The sequence below is a fragment of the Nannobrachium achirus genome (assembly GCF_963921795.1).
Source record: "Nannobrachium achirus genome assembly, chromosome: 11".
In the NCBI taxonomy this organism is placed as follows: domain Eukaryota; kingdom Metazoa; phylum Chordata; class Actinopteri; order Myctophiformes; family Myctophidae; genus Nannobrachium; species Nannobrachium achirus.
This window is the reverse complement of record NC_137820.1, coordinates 18,880,219-18,899,967: the sequence shown is the minus strand read 5'-3', so window position 1 is coordinate 18,899,967 and position 19,749 is coordinate 18,880,219. Positions and strand designations below refer to the sequence as shown.

General features: G+C 45.3%; 1 protein-coding gene across 1 annotated transcript in view; it reads right to left on the bottom strand.

The window, feature by feature from the left end:
* The window catches only part of igf1ra (insulin-like growth factor 1a receptor), a gene marked incomplete at both ends in the record, with an annotated part of 148,875 nt that overhangs the window by 117,100 nt on the left and 12,026 nt on the right, over positions 1–19,749 (bottom strand). The window contains one exon of the mRNA XM_080737362.1: positions 15,459–16,031. Within this exon, the coding sequence (XP_080593488.1) occupies positions 15,459–16,031 (573 nt within the window). The remainder of the gene's footprint in view (positions 1–15,458; positions 16,032–19,749) is intronic.

Genomic DNA, 19,749 nt, shown 5'->3' with positions numbered 1-19,749 from the left:
AGTCACGGCTTCCGCGCTGCGCGGCCAGGAGGCAGCAGGCAGCCTATCACCAGAGGAAACTGAGTGGCTCAAAAAGACATCAAGCTGGCTGGCTAGCTACTACTACGCTACTACGCTACTACGCTCATCTGCTGGGCAGCCACACACACACACACACACACACACACACACACACACACACACACACACACACACACACACACACACACACACACACACACACACACACACACAAGGGCACACAATTGGGCACATGTTGGGGACAATTTGTCAACGGAGAGACTGAGAGATGTCACATGGCACGTGTGACCTCTAAAATGACAAATTAATCATTGGCCAAATTGTCAAATTTTAGAGGCAGAAAAATAGAACCGTGTTCTACAAAATGTAATGCCTCAATTCTTAAAAATCAGGATGGGGGGGTCCCCAGTTAAAATACGATTATTTGGGGGGTCGTGCGTGTATGCGTGCGTGCGTGGGCGTGCGCGTGCCACCGTGTCTCTTAGGAGGCAAGCAGCTTGACACAGGTCCTATTTTGGTCAATCAAGGCTATGAGAGGAAAACCTTGGAAAAAGAGGCCAATCTGTCAGCACTTTGAGAGGAGCCCTTTGTAGGCCACAGAGGACAGGAGTCGGATAAACTCCCAGGGTCAAGCTATCAATGGACAATAGGCCCCGCTGTTCATACATGGACAATAACACACTGTATAAGCATATCATCATTCATGAATGAAGTTTTCTAACGCCGCAATCAAATTGAAATTACGCCAAGAAAAGACACGGCTGTCCACTTTTAAAACGTAGCGATAGCAGTCGACACGTGGCTTTTTTTTCCTTTTTTTTTCACGAGTCTCGCTGCACTCTGCTCATGCAGCGAAGGAAATAGAATATGTTACAATTTAGCTTTTGGGAGGAACTCAAAACGAATCAAAACGCGAGGTGCGCGGAATTCCATTCCGGCCAATCGCGCTCGCCACTCGCGCCCCGTGACTCGCAAACAAGTCCAAAGGCAACCAATAAAACCAATTGAGCAGAAAAACTATTTGTAAGCAAACAGACAGCCATCCCCCCTCGCTCGGAGAGAGCTCAGGTTCTGAGGTAGTTTAGTGAAGAAGGCCTCTATTATGGGCCAACGTATTAAGATCTCCTGCTAAAAGTCCTCAAGAATGACATTTATGAATGTGACCTAGATGGGAGAAAATGTGGCAGAGGCCAGCGGAGGGAACGCAAAGGAGGGGGTGTACTGTATATGGAATGTAGTGAGACAAACCGAAATACAGCACATACACACACAAACGTACAGGCACCACAAATATTGTATACACTTGCGTGCATTCACACACGTGCCCACACATGTGCACTAAGAACTACTGAGGCGCTCAGAAATGCAGACCCCTATAACTTTTGTTATTTACGTGCAACTGTGTAGCAATGTGTTGGTTGATTAAAAATGAAATGGATGCTGCTGCCATTATTACCACTTCATTTTGCATGTCATTAGAACAGCAGACTGAAATATAGTGCCTGATCAATGTTTTCTGTTAGGAGATAAAACTGTTCTTAGTGAGGTGTAGAGGGGTAGGGGGGATTCTTTGTCCTCTAGCCATCTTCTACATCTCTCTCTCTCTCTCTCTCTCTCTCTCTCTCTCTCTCTCTCTCTCTCTCTCTCTCTCTCTCTCTCTCTCTCTCTCTCTCTCTCTCTCTCTCTCTCTCTCTCTCTCTCTCTCTCTCTCTCTCTCTCTCTCTCTCTCTCTCCTCACACAGAACCCTATTTACGGCCTGTCAGTTTGCATGCCCCCCGACCGCTCTTTAAAAAGACATAAGCGTCTGAGAAAACAAAGACAGAGAGAGAGAGAGCGAGTGGGGTGGGGGGTCTTCACGCACAAGGCTGCCATGAAGAGAGCTCTGTGCCTGCCTTCTCTAATTTATTTATTTTCAATGGCACCGTGGAGTAGCCACACAGAGAATCGATAGTCTCCAGTCCTCCGGGGAAATAATAAAGACAAGGGCAGAGCTAGCAAGCGTACAACACACATCGGGCCGGCAAGGCTGGGGTTAACCGAATGCGACGACTGCATCTCTGTATGTTGATTACATCCCCTCCTCCGCTCACCCCCCGGATCGACCCCCGTACGGACGCCGTATCCTGTAATGTGTGGCGGCGCTGCATGCGCTCTTCCGCTCTTTAGCCGATGCGTTAGCCAAACATGGGCGTGCAGCAAGGCTTTGACATGGCGCTAAGCTAGCACAGCACTACGTTGTTTTCTCTGTTGTTTTCTCTCTCTCTCTCTCTTTCTCTCTCCCTCTTTCCCAGACTCATTTTCTCCTGCTCCCAAGGAGCTGTGGTGACCCACGGAATGAGCAGCCGGTGCTGAGAGAGGTTGCGGAGCAGAAGATGATGGATCTGATTAGGCCGTCGTTTGGTGTGGTGGGGCTTTGTGGGTATAAGGCGTACGGGGCCTGATCAACGCGTGAGTGGCATCTCCGGGGCACACGGATTGCTTGGCAGAGCCTTCACACACACACACACACACACACACACACACACACACACACACACACACACACACACACACACACACACACACACACACACACACACACACACACACACACTCTGAGCGGCACGGAGAGTGGAGCTGGGTGGAAGAGACGGATGCATGGGCATTGAGTCACTCAGGAGTCACTGTACCATAGCCGCCCCCCTACCCCTTCTCCCAGGAAAGCACCGAGCTCTCCAAGCCTGGCTGCAGTGGCGTCAGTTCAGCAAAAGCTAGGGTATGGCAAAGATGGGAGTCCTCATGGAAAAGAGGCATTACATTTTGTATAACACAGTTCTATTGTGAAAATAGCAGATCTACATGCTCACAACGCCTCGCAGCAATGTAAAAAAAAAAGAAAAAAAGAGTGTCAGTTTTTTACACAGGTTTCTATGGTTTCTTGGGCTGGATATGGCAGCCTGGAACGGTTGTTCAAGTGCAGCTAAACTTAGCATGTTAGTAAACATGCCACAATTAACAATAATGCATTGCACCTGTGCAACCTGGGAATATACCATTCAGTCAAGCTGGGGAGAATACAAGTGTGGAGAATATAATTATAATACCTTGTTAAAGTGACCATTTGTAAAATGTTGCATTTGTAGTTATTTGACTGTAATTTAACAACATAATAGCCAGCACAGATAGACAAAGAGACATTCATGGATTTATATTTAAGTCACTTTTATTTTCCCCCCTGCACCCAGGGTATGGCAGCTGCGTACCCCTGCCATACCCAATTGACACCCCTGCCTGCCTGCATCCTGTCCCTCACCACAGCCCTTTGATAAACCTCTGAGAAAAAGCCTTTCAATATTGAAACGCAGCCCTGCACGTCCCGGAGGAGAGCAGCCGCGCGATTGTGTTGGTTCAACGCAAAAACAAAAAGACGAAATCTAATAACTAACAAATCACAGAAGATACATCCCACCTTTGGCTCTCTGACAGACGTACGGTACAGACAGATGATGCTCAGGCACACGCACACGCGTGCACGCACAAACGCACGCACACACATGCACACACAACAGGGGTGTCGCATCAAATTCTGGGCCCTGGGTACAAGGATTCACTGCGGGCCCCCCATGGGGAGGGGGTTTAACCCACTTAGACTTGGAACGCATTACGCATTATTTTGTGCTTTAACTATTGAAAAACAGCAGATATACAAGCTCACGTGTAGATCTGCTATTTTTGAGAAATCGTCTTTAAATATTTCAAATCATTTTTTTGAAAAACCTATGTTTCTATGTCAGTGGTGCTAAAACTTTTTCATGTATATGGCCACGGACCCCCATCTCAAAATATTTTGTTCCAGGGACCCACCAGAAGCAAAATCTGAGTTAGTACAAATGTTCGCTTAAAAGAAATACATATATTCAAAGATTTGCACACATTTTCACAACTTTTCAAAAATAGCAGAGCTACAAGCTCGCAAAGCTGTGAGCTTGTAGATCTGCTATTTTTTCAATAGCTAACGTATAAAATAATTAAGGCCCCCTAACTCAGTCCCACTCCCCCCCCCCCCCGTGTGACGCCCCTGCATGCACAAACACAAACACACCACGCCCACATTCATATCATCACTGCTGTCAACAGTCTCACTCCTATTCATTCCGTATGTCCCGGCATGGACTGTCTGCACATACAGCTTGCACTGTGTATTTTCCCCTCTCTATCCCCTCACAACTGCAGTGACTAAGCCAGCAGGAATGTCTACCTTATATACTCACTTAAAGGGGCAGACTCTTTCCATACAATTCCACATATACAGTATAGGAGTTGTACATAATGTATCAATAAAGCTGTAGCTCCCGTAACACTCACGCCAGGAGGCATAATTCGTACGCAGTTCAATCGCTCCACAGCACTCCTAATCTCGTCAACCAGAAGAACCGGCTACTGTCAGAGATTGCGGAGTATATGGGGAAAGAAAATCAATACACAAAAAGCTCCCGTGAAGGATGAGAAGCTGCGCCTTCCATTTGTTATACCATTTACTTGTTTTTTCCTTGCCTACAATTCCTCTGTGAGACGAATTAGTCTTAGCTAAGCCAGCAAAACAATCCACAGTACAAATGAAGATAAGGACAAATTATACTATAGCTCAATGGTTCTCAACCTTTTCAGGCCGCGACCCCCAAAATAATCATGTTTTAACTGGGGACCCCCCACCCTACGAGCACTAAGATTTGAGGCATTACATTTTGTATAACACGGTTCTATTGTGAAAATAGCAGATCTACATGCTCACAACGCCTCGTGTTGTGAGGCGTTGTGAGCATGTAGATCTGCTATTTTCACAATTTCTGCCCCTAATATTTGGGAAAATCACGTTCTTTCGAACGACCATCATTTCGACCGGAGGGTTAGCGACTTACTCCACGGAGGTTAGGGTTAGGGTGAGGGTTTGACCAGTGTTTAATTTGCCATTTTAGAGGAATTCAAAAGTCCTTAAATCGTCACTTTAGAAATGTGCAGATACCTTCTATACACTTAAACTTTATGTTGGTTTGTTTACTGTTGAGTGAGAAAACAATGTTGCCCGTTAAGTTAATCATCTGGGGACCCCCAAAAATAATTTGGGGACCCCCCTGGGGGTCCCGACCCACAGGTTGAGAACCACTGCTATAGCTGACCTGATGCACGGTTTTACTCCAATATTTGAATGATCTGCTGGGTCACACATGGAAGTTCTTTTTTTTTTTTTACCCCCCCAGATTCAAAGTTTTCCGATGTTGAGACAGTTCAATTCCAGATGTGTTGCATAACTGGTGCATCTGGCTTATCCAGAAGATTGCTCCACAAACTAACTTTTAATTAATTGCACTTTCTTGTACGTTTGCAACACAGAGATTTAGGACATTGTGACGGTTATATCATCACAATCACAGTAAGTCACACTTCAGGTCAGAGTGTGCTGGGAGCAGCAATGATATCAAGTTGGTCTCTGGGCATGGCAGGAGTAAACAGATTATCAAATGAAAAAGGAGTCTCTGGGGGTTGAGCAAGAGGAGATCTCTGCCAACATGCCAAGGCTCAAATGCCTTTCCTCTGCTGGGTTGGTGCCTGGGTTCAGAACAGGGACATGGAGCTCATGGGCTCTGCATGGCAGGTTTCCCCTCGCTTGTACACAACAGCGCTAATGCAGTGGTTCTCAACCTGTGGGTCGGGACCCCCAGGGGGGGTCCCCAATTATTTTGGGGGGTCCTCAGATAGGGCTGTCACAATTATTACATAATCGTCTAACCGCGATTATTTGACATAATCGTGATTATTTTTCATAATCGTCATAATCGTTTCCATGTTGGAAAATGTTCATATATATTTTTTTAAGTAAAAAAATAGTGGAAATAGCAGATCTACAAGCTCGTCGCATCGCGGCGCGTTGTGAGCTTGTAGATCGTCTATTTCCACTATCAATGTTCTTTTTTTAAGTATAAAGTTGTCAAATATGTCAGTAATTTCATTGTATATTTAAGGTTATGTGTCATATCTGCCATGTGCAAATTCAAAGCCTACAAGCCAAACAGAAATGTAATTGTCAACGACAAAAACACAATTAAATCGTTGATCGCAATTATTTGAGAGAAAATTAATCGTCATGTAAAATGTCATAATCGTGACAGCCCTATCCTCAGATGATTAAATTAATGTGCAACAGCACTCAACGGTGAACAAACCAACAAGGTTTAAGTGTATAGAGGGTACCACTCACTGTATGCACATGTCTAAAGTGTATAGAGGGTATCTGCACATTTCTAAAGTGACAATTTAAGGACCTTTTAATACCTCTAAAACGACAATTTACAATTTAGGCATTTAGCAGACGCTTTTAATCCAAAACGATTTACAAAAAGCAGGTAATACATCAATATTACTGACAAATGAAACATTGGACAAATTGTCAAATATTAGAGGCAGAAATTGTGAAAAAATGTAGATCTGCTATTTTCACCATAGAACCGTGTTATACCAAATGTAATGCCTCATTAGTACTCTTAGTGTTCGTCAGGGTGTGGGGGGTCCCCAGTTATAATATGATTATTTTGGGGGTCGCGGCCTGAAAAGGTTGAGAACCACTGGACTAATGGACTGAAGGTCCAACATAATAATACTACCACAGTTTTTTTCTTCTCCTCCTGTTTTCCTGACGGTTGTATAACCCTGAAATGAACCTGACTACATCGCCACCAGATTTGCCTTGTTAGAAAGGAACGGCAAACGACGGCACGTGTACATGTCAGCGCTCCCACGGGACTGCAACGATTAACATTTTTGATTTATCAAACACTCCAGTATAAGGGGGCAGAAGGCTGTCTGCCATTTGCTAAATCAATATGGGTTTTACAGCATTTGGGGACGTCACACAGTAAAACCCTCAGTGTTAATATGACTCAGAGACACTCTCCCGGTCACATTAACTTGAGCTTCTTCCAATCACTTGTGCGTAATGGGGTGTGGGATTAAGGGGGGGGGGGGGGGTCTGAATAAAGTGAGTGCCTGTGTGGCTGAGCATACTGTAAGTTAATATTCCAACACGTAAAGGAGACATGCAAGCGTGTGTGTGTGTGTGTGTGTGTGTGTGTGTGTGTGTGTGTGTGTGTGTGTGTGCGCGCGTTTACGTGTAGCAGTGAAGAGTCACCTGCTATGAGACAGGGCAGGACAGTGCATTGGTTCTGCTCCGGGTGGTGGTGGTGGTGTGTGTGTGTGTGTGTGTGCATGTGTGTGTGTGTGTGTGTGTGTGTGTGTGTGTGTGTGTGCGTGCGTGCGTGCGTGCGTGTGTGTGTGCGTGCGTGTGTGTGCGTGCGTGCGTGCGTGTGTGTGTTTATGTATGTGCGTGTGTGAGTGTGTGTGTGTGTGTGTGTGTGTGTGTGTGTGTGTGTGTGTGTGTGTGTGCATGTGTGTGTGTGTGGAGGTGGGGTGGTAAGTCATGCCTGTCCGGGACACAGCGACCTGAGGGGCCTGCATGTTCAAAGCATGGCCAGACAGAGAGCACACTAGTCACGGGACCCGCCTGCTTTAAAAGCAAGCAAAGAGCAGCGTACACACACACACACACACACACACACACACACACACACACACACACACACACACACACACACACACACACACACACACACACACACACACAGTGTCACACAGGAACACACAGAGGGCTCGATCAGCTAAACAAGCGGCCGGGGCGCTGGACGCCGCTGGAGTGATGAGAGAATGCCTCCGACAAGTAAACAGCAGAGATATCCGACAGCCGGAGCTGTTAACAGCCTCTGATAAGACCCGGCGGAAGAGCGAGAGGGAGGGGGGGAGAGAGAGAGAGAGAGAGAGAGAGAGAGGGAGAAACCCACACTAGTAACACTACTGACAAGGGCAGTACGAAGAGCGATCTTCGCAGAGAAGACGAAGACAAGAGGAACAAAGGAAGTGTGAAGAGAAGAAACAAATGAAGGAGGGAGGGGGGGGGGAGACGTTACGAGGGAGAAGGACGGGAGCCAAGGAAGAAAAAAAGGGGGAGGAGAGGGGGGATGCGGGGGTGGGGCGGGGCGGCGTGTTTTTCAAGCCTGCGGGCCTGTGTGTGTGTGTGTGTGTGTGTGTGTGTGTGTGTGTGTGTGTGTGTGTGTGTGTGTGTGCGTGCACAGGGGCGTCAATTGGGTATGGCAGGGGTATGCAGCTGCCATACCCTGGGTCCAGGGGGGAAAATAAAAGTTACTTTTAAATATAAATGCACGAATGTCTATCTGTTCTGGTTATTATGTTGTTAAATTACAGTAAAATAACTTCAAATGCCAAATTTAACAAAATGGTCACTTTAACAAGGTATTATGATTATATTCTCCAGACTTGTATTCTCCCCATCTTGACAAGATGGTATATTCCCAGGTTCCGCAGGTCAGCTGCACAGGTGCAACGCATTATTGTTAATTGTGGCACGTTTACTAACATGCCAAGTTTAGCTGCACTTGAACAAACGTTCCAGGCTGCCATATCCAGCCCAAGAAACCGTAGAAACCTGCGTAAAAAAACTGAAAATAATAGTTTTTTTTTCAGACATTGTGAAAATAGCCGATCTACATGCTCGTTGTGAGCAGCGCGAGGCGTTGTGAGCATGTAGATCGGCTATTTTCACAATAGAACCGTGTTATACAAAATGTAATGCCTCTTTTCCATGAGGACTCCCATCTTTGCCATACCCTAGCTTTTGCTGAACTGACGCCACTGTGTGTGCGTGTGTGTGTGTGTGTGTGTGTGTGTGTGCGTGCGTGTGTGTGTGTGCGTGTGTGTGTTAGCGAGCACTCCGCCAGCGGCGAGCTCGTATACTTGACATTTTCTCTGACATTTCCCCTCAGCGGCCCTCGTCCGCCGCACACGGATCCTCAGTTAGGGGCCTCCTCTCCGCGCATCGCTGCACAGCACAATCCTTGGATCGTTTGTGGAGTTTAAAATCCGAGAGGGTAAAAATTGACCAAAGCGGGTGCATTCTTTTACACTGTCTCTGAGTTTAAACGAACGGCAATGATTTTCCTGCGTTCCTGCCACTAAAAAAAAAAAGGACCCCAGAACCTCTGCTCCTCCAATCTCCGCTCCCCACCACGGTCACTCCCACTGGCTTCCATCCGGCCACAAGTGTGGCATTAACCTGGTTTAAACTCCCAGCCAGAGGGTGCCTTGGTAAGCACACGTCCTCTCCTGAGTGTACCCAGCTATAACAGCCCAAACGGTTACAAGCTACAGTAACTTAATCCCGGTGAGAGCTTTTACCGGTCGGCGAAGCTGTTGTCTGAATCTGTATCTAGTGAGCAAACAAACACGTAAGAGGAGGAGTAGGAGGAGGTAGGGATGGGACGATAAGCGATATTATCGTTTATCGCGATAAAAAAACACTTGCGATAATCGTATCGTGGCGATTTAATATACCTTGATATCGTCCTCCGTCATGCACTGGGATCAATTCACCTTGTATTTGCCGGGCTGCATATCCGGTACCACTTAACCCTCTATAATTGGTAAAAGGTACTTATAACAAACGTACTTGATACAGTCTTTTTTTCACTCTCTATCAAATGTCTTTGCCAAAAAAATAGACGATCTTGTAGATCTGCAATTCTTTGGCAAATGTTCCGCCCCAGGAGAATGGATTTTGATTATCGCTATAATATCGAAAACCGCGATTTCTTTTGTCACAATAATCGTGATATGAAATGTTTATATCGTCACATCCCTAGTATGAGGAGGAGGAGGAGTTGTGTTGGGTGAGTCTGCCTGGAAGGCCCACAGGCTAGGGTAGTGTACTAGGGAGACAGCACTCCCTACCCATGTACTGTAATTAAAGAGGAGACTGGTCCGTATTGACTAGAAAACCACTGCATGCCCTTGAAGGAACATCTGTACTGGAGAAAAACAAGACAATTATGCAGAGGGGCGAAGGGAGAGGGAGGGGGGGAGGAATCTGAACAGGGAGGGAGAGAGAGAGGTAGACACATCTTGCCTTCAAAGACACACACACACACACACACACACACACACACACACACACACACACACACACACACACACACACACACACACACACACACACACACACACACACACACACACACACACACACACAGAGAGAGAAGGAGAGGGAGAGACAGAGACAGAGACAGAGAGCAGGGGCGTCAATTGGGTATGGCAGGGGTATGCAGCTGCCATACCCTGGGTCCAGGGGGGGAAATAAAAGTTACCTTTAAATATAAATCCATGAATGTCTCTTTGTCTATCTGTATTATGTTGTTAAATTACAGTAAAATAACTACAAAATGTAACAAAATGGTCACTTTAACAAGGTATTGTGGCACGTTTACTAACATGCCAAGTTTAGCTGCACTTGAACAACCATTCCAGGCTGCCATATCCAGCCCAAGAAACCGTAGAAACGGGGGGAAATAGAATGTACTTCTTAAGGTCTGCCAACATGACTGGTGTCTGGCGCGCGTGCAAGACACCAGTCATGTTGCCATACCGTAGCTTTTTCTGAACTGACGCCACTGAGAGAGAGGGAGACACAGATCTCTCAGATCTCTCATCTCTAGCCTAGCTGAGCTCGACATCCCAGCCATGTTAAAACAAGGCTGGCATGAATTTCTTCTGAATGGGAGAACCTCCAGACTAGATACTGCACTTAGTTAGCTGCATTAGTATATAGGCTGGCCCCCAGGCTATCTCATCTCTGCTTCAAGCCCGGAATATTAACCGGCGTCGCAAAGTATAGCTCTGTTGCTACCATCGTTAATCCTCGCGTCATCTTATTACTATTACTTCAGTTGCTCCTCGTTGCTCTGTCTCTGCTGTGGGGTTGCCCAGAGCTTTTATCTGTAGCCTTGAGTTGTCAAGGAAGGCCCTTTGGGTGGATCCATTTACCCTGAACTCTGCTTATAGGCCTCGGAGACCTTACAGGTCCATTTGGTGCCATTTGTACTTTTGTAGTTTAACCCATTTAGGCCTAGAATTATTGACTGCTTTAACTGTTGAAAAATAGCAGATATACAAGCTCACAGCGAGGCACCGAGTGCCGCGCTGCGAGCTTGTAGATCTGCGATTTTTGAAAAAGTCGTGAAAATGTGTGCAAATCTTTGAATATATGTATTTTTAAAGCAACGTTTTTAACTCAGATTTTGCTTCTGGGGGGTCCCTGGAACTAAATATTTTGAGATGGGGGTCCGTGGCCAAATACATGTCAGTTTGGGGGTCCTTCACATGAAAACCACTGACATAGTAGTCTCTCAAGAACAGACTAACTGAGCTCCAGTTAAGTGAAAAGGACCTTCTCTTTGACAATGGCCGGGTTGCTGACATAGACACATAGGTTTTTTAAAAAACCTTGGAAGGATTCAAAAAGACACTTAAAGAATAGGGTAAAAATTCAAATTTTCATGATTTTTTCTAAAATGGCAGATCTACAAGCTCACCGCGCGGCACTCGGTGCCGCGCGGTGAGCTTGTATATCTGCTATTTTTCAATAGTTAAAGCGTTCAATCATTTTAGGCCTAAATTTTATTAACCCTGAGGATTTTTACAAGTGTAGCAAACTGACTGAAGCATTGCCCTGGCTGTGTCTCTTCAGACTGAAGTCTAGCGTCAGATTCTATGTATCCATTTTGGATTGTGACTTGAAGGTCATCATTACAGAGCATGTCAAAATATTGTAAAAATGGTTTACCCAATGGTTCCCAAACTTTTTGCCTCGTGACCCAAAAGAGAGATTTAATAGACGTTTGCCCCAGGACCCAAACTAGTGAAAACGGCAGATCTACAAGCTCACAACGCGCCGCTTCACGCCGCCTTGTGAGCTTGTAGATTGGCTATTTTAACAGTTTCTTAACATTTTGTTTTCTAATTTATGGAATTTCTTAGATTTGTCTTTTATTTATTATTAACACATTGACCGCCATTTTAACATACCTCCGTACTCCCACCTGCCATTCGTCTCCATAGACTTCCATGTAATTGGGTGTGCACGGATCATGCACACCCATGCCTAGATAATGCACCACGTGTGTCCACATTGCTCACAGCTTTCAAACAAAAAAATCCGAATGGAAATCCGTTCAGGCATTCATGAGATAACAGCCACTATGTTTAACAAAGATGGCTGCCAAAATGGCTGCCATGCTTGAAAGATGGGGTTGCTATGGGGGTTAAACATGCAATTTCGCGATTGCTATCATGCCTACTCCATTTTTTGGGGTCCAAAATTTTTTTTGAAAAAAAATTTTTTTGGAAAAAAAAAAAAAATTTTTTTTTTTTTTTTTTAATTCTCGGGACTATCGGGCCTGGCGGGGAAAGACATTGGAATAATCTCGGGACTATCGGGCCTGGCAGGGAATGAAATAACTTTTGCGCTTATCATTGTGCTTTTTTTTTATTATTCATGAAAATCTTAGAGCTATTTGGGGAATGTTTTTAGAAAATGTTTTGAAATAATAATTAAAAGAATGAAGGGACCCATACATTCTGTGGGTTCCTTTAGACAGAGGGGTCTAAATTGACCCATACAAGTCTGTACAAATGGAACCAAATGAACCCTAACGGGTTCATTTGGTTCCATTTGTACATTGTCAGAGTTAAGGGGAGGCCTTGAAATGTGAAGGTTTGAGAAACACTGCACTAGTCTATCCCGACCCAGTGTTTGGGACCCAGTGGGTTAAACGGTGGGGATTAAAAACACTATAACTAATGGCCCGTCTCCAGTCAAGAAGGGCTCTAAAACCAGCAACAACAACCACGCAGGAAGCTCCAGCAGCGCACCTCCCGAGACTCCACCGGTCCACTAAATGGCCCGTCTGAAGGAAAACAAGAACACAACACACTAAACACCATAGCTGGTCTATAGAAACAGGGGTGGTCACTAAGGAAGGGACTAGAGGTTGATTTCCACTGTTTGTTCTGAGGGATTGACGGGGCCGGGGGGGTGGTGGTGGTGGGGGGGGGGGGAGGCGGGTGACCCTGGGAGCTGTACACAGGTCTTCAATGGACAAGGGCTTGGGGGGGAACATTTTCCCACCATCGCTGTTGAGGGGGAAAAGGGGAGGTGATGTTCGCAGGAGTTCAAAACTTTGTTTTCATTGCGGCCTCAAGGTCGACCTCGTCGGCTTTTGCCGAGCAAGAACGCGCTTCTGTGTTCCTTTGATTCACGCCACCGAGATATGGCGGGAGACAGTCTCTCAGAGAGAGAGAGAGAGAGGGAAAGAGAGAGAGAGAGAGAGAGAGAGAGAGAGAGAGAGAGAGGGAGGGAGGGAGGGAGAGAGCAGACGCCCAGTCATACCACAGTGTGTAAAAGTCGAGGCAAAACAAACAAATAGAGGGCGACAGGAGCCTAGCTGCCCATGCCTTGGCACTGATATCACCTTCTCGCCCGCACATTACTTCTACATCAACATCTGCTAACTAGCACAACAACTCAGCCAAACCTTAAGGCACTGCTTGATGTCAACAGCTTATAAACCTTCGTTTATGTTAGAACCATGACAAGTTTTCTTTCCATGAACTCATTATCTCTGCTTTGACGTGTGCCACATGACAAGTTATTACTGAAAATCTCATAAATACCACACAAGGACAGTGAAGCACTGTCATTTTGTCATTCTGACCACTTATGCCCTATTTTATACTGTGTAGTATGATGGCGCCGTGTAGCGAAAATAGACAATATAGTACAAGCTCACATTTTCACCTTTATTGACCCGGCGAAAATAGGGATGCCACGTTGAAAGTAGTTAAAAAGTGTATAATTCTTCCGGAGAGAATGCTTGTGAATGATGTGCCTCTCTCAGCAGCACAGATAGTAATAACTTTGTATTAGGGTCTCAGGCTGGGCCTCTGGTTTACCATGAAGACCTCTATTGTGTTTTTGTTATTATGTGCAGCCTTTGAAGTAAATCAACCGTTCTTCTAGTAAATATAATGTTTCTGAGAATTCCCCTGAAGACTTTTAAAAATCACACTTGTGTGAACTGAGCGGTGGAGGCTGCGTGTGTGTGTGTGTGTGTGTGTGTGCGTGTGTGTGTGTGTGTGTGTGTGTGTGTGTGTGTGTGTGTGTGTGTGTGTGTGAGTGTGCCTGGTCTGAACAACAGCGCCCCTCCCTTAACATGTGTGGTCAGAAAAGGTATTGCAGGCTACACAGACAGACACGGACGGACGGACGGACGGACGGACGGACGGACGGACGGACGGATACCCACACACACGGTCACGTATAGGAGACGGTGTGACCACAGCTCAAAAACTACTAATGACCCTCCATTAGTCAGTCGACACCAAAAAGATATGATTGCTGACCTAATAGGCCAATCAAGTGCTTGCTATTTTCCAAAAGATTTGTCCAAGAGCCTGGGTGTACATAACCAACACAAAGAAAAGAAATATATATAATCATAGCAACACACCTCAAAATGAAAAAGATGAACTTGATGATTCGATTTTACGCCAGGATACAAATTTAACATGAAGCATGGGATCCTGATCGTGGCGATAGCCTCTCCTTGTGCAATACAGTCTGTGTGAAAAGGGCCACGAGACAAGTATATGACGTTGTATTGTGCAACTGCCCTCTAGTTTGGAACAGGCAAGGACCCAAGACAGCTGACCTAGTTGTCCCCATCTCTAATGCCTTGTCTGACTCAGAGAAATAGTGTTGAGGAGGCCTAACGTTGCCGCTGGCAACTAAAACCCCACTGAGAAATCTGAACAGATGTGATTTACTGTGTGGAATAGGAGGACTCAGACCTGCATAGTGTATGGAGAAATATCAAAATTCCAACATATATAACTTACATGACCCTCCACTGAACCGTTTTAGAAAATGCCTGACCCTGCCCTCTGGGCTGAAATTAAACAAGGATGACCCTCCCCCAAATTCCTCCATATACCCCCTTTCCATAAATTGCCAACAGTCCCTAAGGCAAATATTTAACTGGCAAGGTCCAGACAGGTAGACTAGCTCATTTCTTGGCAGAGCGACTCTTAACCTCAACTGAGTCTGCCTTTCTAATACCTGGTGCTGAATATTGCAGCCATCCCTCACTCCACAAATAGCCTGATCTAAAGACAGGTTCTCTATAATGAACAGAGAAGAGATGTTTGCACTGGCCCGCGGACAATCCTGCAGCCTGACAGAAATGAAGTGAAAACACCATGTGGATTCATGGGATGTGTTCACCGATGAAGAAATGCACAATTTCAAGAGTGTTTTTTGTGAGCACCAAAACCCACCTACCAAGATCAAAGCGTGCATCTGCGTTTGCTCGCTCACACGATGAACGCACAAACGCTTTCACAAAATACCACAACATACTGTGCTTATTGGGGGGGTAAAAGAAAATCAACCGTGACACAAAACGAGGATACTTTTTTAAAGCAAACGTGCCGGTTGACGTACCTTTCTGACACTGGTTGGAGGTCCAGCAGCGGTAGTCGTAGTTCTCGTTGAACATGGTGCGCGGGCACAGCGGGTTGTTGTTGTTGTTGTCCATGATGCCCGGGCAGACGTCCCCGCACTCCTTGGACTGCTTATTCCCACTGACAAAGTTGTTGAACTCCGCGTCCATGATGAGCGACCAGTCCACCGAGTCCAGGTAGCACAGCTCGGGGTTCTTCTCGATCCGGATGGCGCCCCGCGTGATGTTCCTCAGGTTGTACAGGCCGATGTCCTTGAGGCTGGTCATCTCGAAGATCACCAGGGCGTAGTTGTAGAAGAGGTTGCGCCCGCGGATGACGCTGAGGTTGGGGAAGAGCGTGCTGAGGCTGTCGAGGCCCGAGACGCGGAACAGCAGCAGGTAGTCGGTGATGACGGTCAACTTGGGGAAGCTGAGGGAGCGGAAGAGCTCCTGGTTGAGGTTGCTGGTCTTGTCGGAGATGAGCAGGATCTGCAGGTAGCCCTCCACCACCGTGCAGTTCTCCAGCCGCTTGAACTGGCTGATTTCATTGCGGATGTCGATGCCCGGGCCACAGACTGGAAGACACACAACAAAGACATACGCATTAGTGGTGTGTCGTTCACGAGTTGATTCATTTATAAGGATCGAATCGTTAGTAAGACTCGTGAACGATTCGTTCAAATCCCTGAAAAAATGTGTCGTTCACACTTTCGTTCACACCCCCGCCCCCTCCCCCTAATAGCCCCCGGCACACAGGACGGAAGGGCGGGCTGTACTCGCGACGTAGTAGAAACACTCCTGCAATAGTGTTTTTCACAGGACGATCGCGTTATGAACGGTGAATGTGAACCGTGAACGCGAACGAAATGATTTGTTCACTGAAATGAACGCAATTGCCCATCACTAATACACATTAGAGAGGGAAGGGCGCTCTCCATCCAACAATGGTATGCATCCTTCTTGATAGAAATGAGAGCTGCAGGCCTGGCCTCTACTCCACCTAGGCCAGTGTTTCTCAACCACTGTGCCTGGGTACCTTTGGTGTGCCCCTGAGAAGGGTCAAGTGTGCCCCTTGAAACTGCTTGAAAGCCAGTATTGTATTTACCATTTTAAAAATGATTTAAACTAGTGAAAACAGCCGATCTACAAGCACACAACGCCTCGCACCTGCTGTATTCACTACTGTTGTGCGACAGCCTTGTATGATGAAGCAGGGCTTTATTTTGCGAAGAAACGTACAAATTTGAAACTTGGAGACACAAGGTTTCTTCCCGACAGCGACGATATTTACACCCCCGTTTTATGTTGGTGTGCCCATGGATTCTTGGGACATGAAAAGTGTGCCCATGCAGAAAAAAGGTTGAGAAACACTGCACTAGCAATAAAGGCATAAAAAAGAAAATAAATGAAAATAAATGTCTCCAATTGGATTCTGTCCGGAGACGTGTGTTTCACATCTTTCCCCTTCTCTACGCTTAGCTTCCTGTCTCTCTCTACACTGTAAATAAAGCACTAAATGCCCAAAGAAATCCTTAGAAAAAAAGGAAGGAAGGAAGGAAGGAATTAGGGCTGTCCCAAATGCCTTTTTTTGGGGGGACTTTAAAGCTTCGACACAAATTCTCAATGAAACGTCTAAGCCTGGTGCTTGAAACAGACCTTTTCTACTACCTGCCATTTTGAAGAACACACTTGTAACCTCTGTTTCAAGTCCAGTGTTTTCCCTCAGCTTTGTTGCTTTGAGAATCTAGTTAGGGACACATCAACCGAACCGATATTCTGTTTAACATTAATTAATGCTTTGTCTTGCATCGAGGCTGGTGCTATAGCCTAGAATCATATACCGGAAATATGTCTGGAAAGCCATTCTCTCTTATTAGTGTGGTTGCCATCACCGGGCAACCACACTATCGTCGTTGTCGGGCGGAAACCTCGTATCTCCAAGTTTCAAATTTGTACGTTCTTTCGCAAAGTAAAGCCCTGCTTCATCACACAAGGCCGTCGCACAAAAGTAGTGAAAACAGCCGATCTACAAGCACACAACGCCACTAGTTTAAATCTTTTTTTAAATGATGAATGCTAAACGAACGGTTTTGGACATACAAGGTTTTAACCCGACAACGACGCTATAGTACTTGTCCGACTTTATTCCTTCAATCTTTCCATCTTTACAGATAAAGTTTATTTTGCGGCGCTTCTCCTCCCACAGTTTTGGTGACACGCACGTGGGCCATGTGTCAAATCGACCGGCTTCATCGGGACACGTCTGGGTGCATTAAGCTAAGCGATAGGTTATATAGTTTCATTTATATTCATGTATTAGTGAATTAATTTTTAAATGGGGAAAATGCAAAAAATGAAACTTTTCCCTGATATGGAGGTGACTGACATCATAGACGTCTGACGTCATAGACCACATGAGACTGACACAGTATGTCCATATATGGGCATTCCAAGATATGGGCTTAATATTGATGACATTGGGGATCTCCATATATGGGCATAAAAGGGACAAGGACTGACACAGAGATCTCCATATATGGCCATTAATTTATTAGTGAATACATTTTCCCCATTGATGGGGAAAATTCAAATGAAATTAATTTGCAAATGTGACTCACGTCTTGGCAACCACAATCTTTCTAGTTTTTTGTCGTTATTGGTAGGAGACAAGTCGTAGTGTTTTTGATGTTTTACTCAACAGTGCTTTCTCTGTACAGTTTATGTTATATAAATATGGTGGTGTGTCTTCCTTTATACAGTATTTAAATTGAACTGGCTATAAAATCTTGAAATAATCGAACTAAATAAATTACTTATCTGATCAAAACAATAACAAATTGCTCCACGTTTTAACGACTAACAGATGAGAGGCAGATTGTTTTTCTGATTCTGAAAGTAATTAATGTTGATGCATAAAGCATGATATGTACCGGTATATGATATTGGCATTTATTACCACAGCAAGGAAGAAAGCTTTTTCAATATATATATATATATATATATATATATATATATATATATAAAATAAAATAAAATAATGGGTATGGCATAGTAAATAGATGCTCATAGATTAGTGTAGAGATTAGTTTTCTCATGAAAATCTCCATGATAATAATCTTCTTAAAGGGCAAAATCCCTTCAGTCAAGGTGGCGGGATCTAGCACTTTGCTACCAACATGTCATGTCTTGTACTGTAACAAGTAAACGCACCAAACAACACACAAACAAGCGCTGTATAACAGCTTTCAAAGGCAGCTCTCGTGCAGTGCAGTCCCTGTTTTCCTATTTTGTACAGAATCCACCAAGTTATCGTTGCTTTGTGTCACAGTAGAAACTATTCGTGCCTTTGTTTCGCTCCCCTCCCAGCGAGAAACTATGGTCTGAAATGACACCGTCTTTTAGACGGCGGTTCTTAATTCTTATCGTAACAAAGGAGACGATCGCGAACAGGGTCGACTGAGGACGAGGAGAGCGCCATCTTTAATGTCAAACTTAATATTGCAGCAAAACCTGTCACTATTGTGGAGGATACACTTTTCTGTTGTTTGAGGAATGGAATTCTCCTCCTCTGTAAAAAGGCTTTCTCTGTCACCTCGCATGACCCCGGCATTTGAAAAAGCAATCCATCTCTATTCCGCACACAGAAAACAACACTTGAAACCACAGTGCCTGGAGCCGTCCACTGACACCACACGCACATGCGCACACACACACACACACACACACACACACACACACACATTTATTATTGATGACAATCATCTCTGCTTTTAATTGTGCCTGTCCATTACTTCAACAAGGAATTGACAGCATCGTAGCCGAGAGGGGTATTCTCACAGACTAAATATGCACCAGTGTAACCAGCCAAAAAGCTTTTTGGGGTCTTTTTGAGCATTCATTGACAGGTACAGTGTAGAAAGACAGGAAAGAGAGAGGGAGAGAGAGAGAGAGAGAGCAGGCGAATGACATGCAGCAAATGGTCTGGCCAGCCTGGAATCAAACCGGAGACTCGCTGCATCAAGCATAAAGGGCTGACAGGCGCGATTTTTCGCACGGAAAAAGGTGACAATTACATTTTTTTAAAGAAACCAATGATTCTCTATGACTGCATGCACACCTGCTCCCAATTTGCCGTGTCTGGCAAGTAGCTGCGGCAGTGCGTTTTTTCCCCCGACCAAACCCAGTTCGATTTGTGAGTCTTTTCGCATGCGGTAAAAACTCATCGACTCCTTTTCGGATCCGCAGTGAGGATTCCGCACTACATTTCACACCAAATCCAACGCGTTTTAATCA